At 36.6% G+C, this 10,020-nt stretch overlaps 1 protein-coding gene and 1 pseudogene across 1 annotated transcript; both read right to left on the bottom strand.

Annotated features, from left to right (window-relative positions):
• Positions 1-973: 973 nt before the first annotated feature.
• On the bottom strand, positions 974-6,658 carry LOC118577825 (annotated as a pseudogene).
• Positions 6,659-8,332: 1,674 nt separating this feature from the next.
• On the bottom strand, positions 8,333-9,286 carry LOC118591342 (olfactory receptor 5B12-like). The gene has a single exon (XM_036199559.1). The coding sequence runs from the start codon at positions 9,284-9,286 to the stop codon at positions 8,333-8,335; it is 954 nt and encodes a 317-aa protein (XP_036055452.1).
• Between the last annotated feature and the right edge of the window lie 734 nt (positions 9,287-10,020).

The raw sequence follows: 10,020 nt of genomic DNA, 5'->3' as shown, positions 1-10,020 counted from the left end.
CTCTATTTTTCATTCATGACTGTTTTGAATTGTTGCTAATATTTTCAGGCATATCCAACTTTTTGACATTGTGAGACTATGTTTCTAGATACCATAGTTCAATGTCAAGAACTACATAAATTGAGTTTAAAAAGACAAAAACACAAAACGATTTTATATCATTTTTTTAGTCAGAATATTATTTTGTATGGCCACATTTAGATCTATCCCAGGGCATATGAAGCTCCCAGGATATAGGCTCATCATGTCTACCAGCTTACCTGAAGTTCACTAGCCCAATATTGGTTTTCCCATAAAACTTTTCACCTAGATAATCTCAGTGGACAACAATCTTGTCAAATTCATTGACCAGGAAAGACACTTTTGGCATCATTTTTTTTCAAATCCTATTGTATTATTTTGGTACTTTACTAACTTAATTTCCAAGCTCCTCAAAGTTCTTCAAAGCTCATTGAAGCCTTTTTTACTGCATAAAGATTACATATACCATGAAACTTGGGAAAAGCACTGTTACAAGATCACTGCTCATATACTCATGAAGGCACACACACACACACACACACACACATAACAATAAATGAATACAACTATTATATTTGAAGTAACATTTTATTTCTGGTAAAAGAAATATTAACTTTACTTGAGCATTATCAAAAAAGGAAACCATATGGGCAAACCTGAAAACATATATACAAGTATTATTATACAGACTGAGCAGATTGTATTCAGAAATGTGTTAAGTATAAACATGTACATATATGTACAAAATAAGAAGTAATATAAATTGCTGTTAATTTGAAAGAAAAAATGGAAGGTTATATGAAAGTATTTGAAGTGGAAATGTATAATTTTAATAGCAAAATAAAAGAAATAATTTAATAATAAAAATAAGTTTTAAATGTAAGATAAGGGGACATACAAGAAAGAGAACGATGAAACAAAACTTATATTCAGAGAAATTGTAGTATTAAAATTATAATAAAATTTTCTTAGATGATAGAATGCTTATAGAAATTTCTTTTGGCTTATGATTTACAATTAATTTGCTAAAGATTTTTGAAGACTGCATTCCACCAGCCTTCTTAGATACACTCTTGGTCTCTTTGTTCTTCACACTGTAGGCCAGAGGGTTCAACATGAGCCTGATCGTGGTGGAAAATATGGTTACCATTTTGTGAATGCCCACAAAGTAACTACAGTTGGGTTGTAAGTACATGAACATATTGTTCTATAGAAAACTGAAACAGTGATGAGGCGGGATGTATAGGTGCAAAAAGTCTTCCAGCCCTCAGATGACCAATATAGGGGAAGCACATTTATTGCTGCCAACATGAACATTACCCATCTCATTTGCATGATCAATAAAGAGTCAGTAATGATATAATGTCACAGAGAAAGCAGTTAACAACATTGGAATGGCATAAAAAAAGGAAAGTGATGACAACATGAATGGAATATTGCAAGAGTCCACTGATATAGGAATCATCAACAAGCAGGACACATATGGTACTTGTCATGTTGATGGAGTACTATAAAGATTTGCCTACATATTGCTGCATGATTGTTTTAGGCCATTGAGGCTAAAATGCAACTTCAAATAGTTTCAAACTTTGTAAAGAAGAGCATCTGAGAAGCACACACATTGTAGGATAAGATCATTTCTTCCCTGAGAAACCCTACATGCCTTGAGAGTGACAGCTGAAGCATAAACACAGTTCACCAGCAAGAGATTACTGAGAAAAAAAAGTAGACGACACTGTGGGGTCAGGAGTTTAATAGAACCAGCACAACCATCCCAATATTCCTAATTAGAATGATCAAATAAACAGAGAAATATTATAAATGATGAGTCTTATAGTTCTGGGGTATTTCTTAACCTCACATGAATAAATTCATTCTCCACTGAAATATTCTCCAGCAAACTCAATTAAGAATGATCATGACTTGCTCCTAAGATGTGATGATATAATCACATTTGAAGCATGATCAAGGTCATGATATAGCATAATTTCTTTTGTGAAAAAACTTATATAAAATTCTTATTAGGGCAGGTTATATGAGAGCACTAATGTGAAAGTAGTATAAATGAACATTGGATCTTCATATTTAGGGATCATTTTCAATGATCTGGTATATGATATTATTTATTGCAGAAATTTACCTCATTATCTTATTTTATTTACATTTTGTAATGTCCTGCAAGCACACTTAAGGCACACTTTGATTCCATAAGTATGCATCAAAATTTTATTCCAAAGTAAGAAAAGTGTATGCTTTCAATATCATGGTGAAAAGAATCCTAAAATGCATTTTCTGTCTCAGATAGCTGTACCAAGTTAAACAGAGGGCACTGCTCTAGGAATATATACCCATTCTTCTTCATCTAACAAGTCTTTAAATGAATGCTTCAGTTAAAAATTTGGGGCATTTGGTACCTACTTGATGTATGAGGCCTATATGTAAAGATATTTGGATATATTTAAGCATGTCAAAACTTAAAGAGAGTATTTCAAAACCCAAACTCTTTGGTTTCCTTCCATGTCTTGAATTTTTTATGTAGGCTGGTATTTTCTGTCTTTTACCATGACACAAATCTGCTTTACTTGTTTTGGGAGGAGAATAGAGGAAGCATGAAGAGCTAATTTTCTTCAACCTCTTGACTCTGTGCCCTCAGCCAAGCTGTATTTCCTAATGTGTTTGCTTGTTCCATGATGCCTCAAATGACACTTGCCTATGAGTGTTTGGTTAGAGTATGAAGTTGTCTTTTTTTTTTTTTTTTTTGGTTTTTCAAGACAGGGTTTCGCTGTGTAGCTTTGCACCTTTCCTGGAACTCAGTTCAGAGAATAGCATCTTTTTTTAAAGACAAAAATTAGTGTATAGCTGAGACACATTCAGATTTGCATTTCCCTGATGATTAGGGACGTTGAGCAATTCCTTAAATGTCTTTCAGCCATTTGAGCTTCCTCTGTTGAGAATTCTCTGTTTAGTTCTGTAGCCCATTTCTTAATTGGACTGTCGGACATTTTAAGGTCTAATTTCTTGAGTTCTTTATCTATTCTGGATATCAGCCCTCTGACAGATGTGGGGTTGGTGAAGACGTTTTCTCATTCTGTAGGCTGTTGCTTTGTCTTGTTGACCATGTCCTTTGCTCTACAAAAGCTTCTCAGTTTCAACAGGTCCCATTGATTGATTGTTTCTCTCAGTGTCTGTGCTACTGGTGTTATATTTAGGAAGTGATCTCCAGTGCCAATGCATTCAAGAGTACTTCCTACTTTCTCTTCTATCAGGTTCAGAGTAACCGGATTTATGTTGAGGTCTTTGATCCACTTGGACTGAAGTTTTGTGCACGATGACAGGTATGGATCTATTTGCAGCCTTCTACCTGTTGAAATCCATCATACCACAAGGGCACATGCTCAGCTGTGTTCATAGCAGCATTGTTTGTAACAGCCAAAAACTTGAAACAACGTAGATGCCCTTCAACTGAAGAATGGATAAATAAAATGTGGTACATATATGCAATGGAGTACTACTCAGCAGAGAAAAACAATGACATCATGAGATTTGCAGGCAAATGGATGGATCTAGAAAAAAATCATCCTGAGTGAGGTAACCCAGACTCAGAAAGACAAACATGGTATGTACTCACTCATAGGAGGATACTAGATGTAAAACAAAGGATGACTAGACTGCTACTCACAATTCCAGGGAGACTACCTAGAAAACAGGACCCTAAGAAAGACACAGGGATCCCCTAATGACAGAGAAATGGATGAGATCTACATGAGCAAACTGGACATGAGTGGGTAATGAAGGGCAAGTATGGAGGGAAAGAGAGCTTTGGGGAGCAGAAGATACCAGCTGAATCAAGAACAGAGAGGAAGAAGAAGGAAAAAGAGATATGATAAATGAAGACACCACAGGAATAGGAAGAAGCAAAGTGCTAGAGAGGTCCCCAGAAATCCACAAAGATAACTCCACAATAGACTACTGGCAATGGTTGAGAGAAAGCCCCAACTGACCTACTCTGGTGATCCCGATGACCAAACACCCTAACAGTCATGCTAGAACTCTCATCCAATGACTGATGGAAGCGGATGCAGAGATCCATGGCCAGGCCCCAGGTGGAGCTCCAGGAGTCCAATTGGCAAGAAAGAGGAGGGACTGTAAGGGTGTGAATTGTTGAGACCATGATTAGAAAATGCACAGGGACAAATAGCCAAACTAGTGGAAACACATGAACTATGAACCAATAGCTGAGGAGCCCCCAACTGAATTAGGCCCTCTGGATCACTGAGACAGTTGATTAGCTTGAACTGTTTGGGAGGTACCCAGGCAGTGGGACCGGGACCTGCCCTTAGTGCATAAGGTGGCTGTTTGGAACCTCAGGCCTCTGCAGGGACACTTTTCTCAGCCTGGAAGGAGGGGACTGGACCTGCCTGTACTGATTATACCAGGTTGAGCTGAATCCCCAGGGGAGACCTTGCTCTGGAGGAGATGGGAATGGGAGGTGGGCTATGGAGAGGGGGCAGTGGGAGGAGGGAGGACATGTGAATACTTGGCTGATATGTAAAATTAAATTAAATTATAAATTTAAAAATACAATAAAAATTTAAGACATTCGATCTTGTATGTTGATACTTGTATAAGAAGAAATTTCTAAACAACTTGTGCTTATATTTACTACTAATGAGAAGAACAAGCCTTCATCTTCATACAATTTGAATATCTCAAGTAGACAAAAATGAGATGAGTCTGTACATAAGGTCTCAATGTCAAACACATGTTAATGTTTTGGTTAACTACTAGACCAAGAAATATCCTTGAAACAAAGAGTGATATCCTTAGGTAGATAGGCATGGACCTATCTGCAAAGCCCTGTTGAAAAGCTCAGCAACATGAAGATGCAGGAAAAAAAATGCTGTGGTCGTCTTGCAGTTGACAGGCAAAGATAAGCCATGTGCCAATTCTCTGTTTATTCACTAAAGGTAAAACAATAGTTTTATATTTTATTTCCATGTAGTAGAGCAAGCATTGTCTTTATTGACTCAAACATATTGTCCTATTAAATGTCAGGCCAACTCAACAAATTAAATACTTCTATTGCTCTCTCTTTTTTTATTTGTCAATACTTTAAGGATCAGAATGTGATCTATTCTGGACAAAATTTTATGAGATGCTAGGAGGAATGCATATTCTTTAGCTGTTGCATAAAATATTAAGAAGATGTCTTTTAAGGCTACATATGGTGAAATTTAAGATTATAGATATTTTTTATCTATATGACCTATTGATGAGAATAGGATATAGAAATAGTCCTGAATATATTAATATGTCCCTTTGGGTACCATAGTGCTATTTTGTAAAATTTGGTGAGCCATAATTTTGGTGGCACTTCACATCTACAGTCTTTATGTCTTAAATGGATGTTCTCTGTATTCATATGCAATGACCTTCCTTTTGATTAATTTTGACTTGGAGTCCACTTTTACTGATATGAATATAGCTAGTCCTACTTATTTTTGCCTTTCACTTTCTTTTTTTCTCCTTTTTTATTTATTATATTTGTGTTTTAATTTTACACATCAGCCATGGGTTCCCCTGTCCCCCCCCCCTCCCGCCCCCACCCCCACCTTCCCCCCATTTCCTCCCCTCCATTCCCATCTCCTCCAGGGCCAAGACTCCCCTGGGGATTCAGCTCAATCTGGTGGATTCAGTACAGGCAGTTCCAGTCCCCTCCTTCCAGGCTGAGCAAAATGTCCCCACATAAGCCCCTGATTCCAAACAGCCAGCTCATGCACTAAGGATAGGTCCGGGTCCCACTGCCTGGGTGCCTCCCAAACAGTTCAAGCTATTCAATTGTCTCACTTATCCGGAGGGCCTGCTCCAGTTGGGGCCTCCACAGCTTTTGGTTCATAATTCATGTGCTTCCATTAGTTTGGCTATTTGTACCTGTGCTTTTCCAATCTTGGTCTCAACAATTCACATTCTTACAGTCCTTCCTCTTTCTTGACAATTCGACTCCTGGAGCTCCACCTGGGGCCTGGCCGAGGATCTCTGCATCCACTTCCATCAGTTATTGGAGTTCCATCACAACAGTTAGGGTGTTTGGCCATCTGATCACCAGACTAGGTCAGATCAGGCTTTCTCTCGACCATTGCCAGTAGTCTACAGTATATGTATCATTGTGGATTTCTGGGGACCTCTCTAGCACTTTGCTGCTTCTTGTTCTCTTGTGGTCTTCATTTATCATGGTCTGTTATTCCTTGTTCTCTCTTTCTGTTCTTGATTGTATTAATATAGTTGGAAGAGATTTCATACTGGGGAGTCATAGTTATGTTCTGGTTACAAGGCAGCCATTGATTTTTTCTTGATATTTGTGTTACTACTGTGAATTCCTCAGATAAGTTATTGGATACTTATAATTTGGTTTGCCAAGACTGACAACCTCACATGTGAGGTATCTTTGAAAAATAAAAATTCTCTTTGTCAATATGTAGCACAGTACCTGAATCCCCTAGATAGATGCCAGTTCACATCACCTCTGTTACATTCTGTCTAGCAGAAGGGGGAGGTTGAAGGATGGGCTGTATTCCTCTACATTTTCACCAGTAGAGATTCCCACATGAGCAGCAAGCATCTTGATACTTACTGTCATTGTTGGTTTGACTCAAGCTCATCATTTTTCCTAATTTTCCTAAGTATGGAAATAGTTTCAGGGTTTAAGTTAAAGGGTATGTTGAGAGACAAGTCCTATGGTATATTTAATGGAAACTTAGTTTAGTAGTGTAAGAGAAGACAGATTATTGTCCACTAAGCTCAGAGTTGTCCCTTCCTGAAGTACATATAATAATAAGCCCCAGAAACTTGTGATTATTAACAAGGAATACCATTTTGTGTTCATTCATTCATTCATTCATTCGGTCTCAGTTATGTTTCCTCTCACTCACCCACTCATTTACTCCCTTTTATAGTCACTCACAATTAAATAATTAATTGATTTATTACTTAATTTTAATTATTTGTTGATTATTCATTTAATAAGTATGATACACAGCAAGCTTAGTAGATGACAAGAGGACTGATAGAAAGCAGTTAGTGTCAGGAAAGCACAGTGTTCATAATTACTGTAGTTCCATACTAACTCTGGTACTGAGATCTCTTATCAGATATTCCCTCTGCATCCCACCAGAAAGAACTCATAGCTATTGCTCTTGAGTTTGATTTTGTCATTTAACTCAAAGTATTATTTAGTAGTGAAGGGAAGAACTCATTGCCATTTTTACCCTTCTGATGGCTTCCATTCCCATGTGTAATCAAGTTATAAACTTTTAGTTGTTTAGATTCAGTAGCATATTTACAAAAAAAAAAAATCTACAGAAACACAGTGATGGAAAACTTTGCTGTGCAACAGGGGTATTTGATGCGGTTAAATATTATCTAGAATACAGGAAATGAAGAGATATTTTAGTTCACTCAATATTTTATCATCATTTTATAAATACTTTCTTTAAGAAAAATACTACTTAAATGTTGAGAGGGCTTTTATGCTGCAAATTAGGACTATATGAGTTATGAAGTACACTAATTAACCTACAAATTAATTTTTGTTGACTGAAGTCTGTATTTGGCCTCTAGAATTCAGGATTAGTTAGATTTAGATAATATATTTGCCCTAATTATGAAAACTCCATTACTGAAATTATTTTAACCTCAAGTTTCAAGATATCTGTACCACCAAAAACCATGTGAAATTAAGTTAATTGGGGTGAGATCTTGGAATTCAGCAGGACAAAAATCTCATGATAATTATTTATAGCACAAATACATGAGAACAATTAATTTATGTCAGAGTTAAATATCATGGAGTTACTTTTAATTTTAACATTTAATGAAAAGCAAGGACATTAATTATAAAGAGAGAAAGCAGAAGTATATAGTATGATGGAGGGAAGACTGAGAAGGGGAAATTATATAATCATACACTAAAAAAATAGTAATTAATAATGATAATATAAAACATTTGAAAATATAACTGTTTTAGTGCACACATAAAGTTGACCTAAAAATACCTTATAACAATTTATGAAGTAGTATTGCATATGAATTCTCTGGCATAATAATATTGATTTAAATATTAAATTGTCATCTCATTTCTTGCAAGATGCACTCCAAATTCCCTATAATTTAGTCATACAACCAATAAATGAGGACAGACATTTTCTTTGTAAAATACCTGTTCAAAGAAACCATAGACAAGAAATAATTAAAAATAAATTATTCCTCAAGGGTAAAGGTCCAAACTTTCACATGTTCAAACAATACTTTGGAATCAATTGACTAAGTTCACTGAAGACTTAAGTTTTCCAACAACTTTCATGAATGCATTTTTTACCTCTTTGTTTCTCAGGCTGTAGACCACTGGGTTCAGCATGGGGATGACCATGGTGTAGAACACAGATGCAATTTTGTCTGTCTCCATGGAATGACTAGAGCTGGGCTGTAAATACATGAAGATGAGTGACCCAAAGAAGATGGCTACAGTGATAAAGTGGGATGCACATGTGGAGAAGGCCTTCTTCCGTGCATCAGCAGAACGCATCCTCAGAATAGCGATGAAAATAAGCAGGTAAGTGTTCAGGATAACCAAGAGAGTGAAAACAACATCCAGTGTGGCTAAGATAAGGAGTGTAATCTCATTTGTGTAGGTGTCAGAACAAGAAATGTTCAGCAGTGGAGGAATGTCACAGAAAAAGTGATTAATCATGTTAGAAAGACAGAAAGAAAGATGAAATGCAAGGCCTACATGAATAGAGGATTGCAAGATTCCACACATGTAGCAGCAGGTGACAATTAGGATGCAGGTGGTACTTGTCATAGTGGTAGTGTAATGCAGGGGTTTACACACTGCTGCATGACGGTCATAAGCCATTGAGGCCAGAATCAAACTTTCAATAGCTATAAAGGCTACAAAGAAGAACATCTGGGCAGCACATGCATTGTAGGATATAATCTTGTTTCCTGTAAGAAAGCCAACCATTACCTTTGGAGTGACTGCTGATGCATAAACACAGTCCACCAGGGAGAGGTTACTGAGGAAAAAGTACATGGGCGTGTGGAGTCTGGAGTCCAACAGAATCAGCATTATCATCCCAAGATTCCCAATCAATGTGATCAAATAAATGAGAGTGAAGACAATAGACAATGGGATCTGCAGTTCTGGGGCATCTGTTAACCCCACAAGAATAAATTCTGTAACCTCTGAAATATTCTCCATCAGTGTCATTTGGGAATTATCATGACAAGTTCCTAGGACAAATAAAAGAACATACTCTTTGAATATCACCAGAATTACAAGCTATGACCAAGACCTTTTACTCATTTATTTTTCTAGTGAAGGACACTGTTTAGAAGATGGTGAACTGCATGCTGGGGAACTGTGGGCAGTTTGCTCCTATGGAAGTGATACAGATGGACACTGAACTTATTCACTGCGAAAGATGAGTAATATATTTGTGGACCTCAATTCCACTAAATAGGGTGATGCATACTGCACTAAATCATGTGACACCCACTATCATTATTTGTAATGCTTACATGAATTTTTGTAAAGAATAGACATTGAAAGTATAACGAGCAGCAAACACTGTGAAGAATATATGGGCTTTTGAATATGGACATAAGGTCTAGAAAATGGATTTCACATGTCTGATATATCTTTCAATATTTTAAAAATATACAGTGGTCTAAAGGTCAGATCTAGGCACACTCAGCTTTACTGTTTAATTAATGATAACCCTTAGTTAGCTCTTCTTCCCTTTAAATATTAGCAGCAATTAGAGAAAACTGCACAGTATCTTCATATATTTAAGCTGGACAAAATATAAGGGAACAATTTTTCAAAACTGGTGAGCAAAACTGTACTTTCTTTCGCTCCATGTCACAATGTTTTCCACATAGACTAATATTTTCCATTACTCACCATCAACCATGTCTTTATGATTTGTGTTTGGAGAGAAT

The sequence above is a fragment of the Onychomys torridus genome, chromosome 1, assembly GCF_903995425.1.
Source record: "Onychomys torridus chromosome 1, mOncTor1.1, whole genome shotgun sequence".
Taxonomy (NCBI): Eukaryota; Metazoa; Chordata; class Mammalia; order Rodentia; family Cricetidae; genus Onychomys; species Onychomys torridus.
The sequence above is the reverse complement of the archived record's forward strand: the minus strand, read 5'-3'. Positions and strand labels throughout refer to the sequence as shown.

Coding starts and splice junctions, on each gene's coding strand:
- LOC118591342 (XM_036199559.1), bottom strand. CDS start 9,286: ATGACACTGATGGAGAATATTTCAGAGGTTACAGAATTTATTCTTGTG.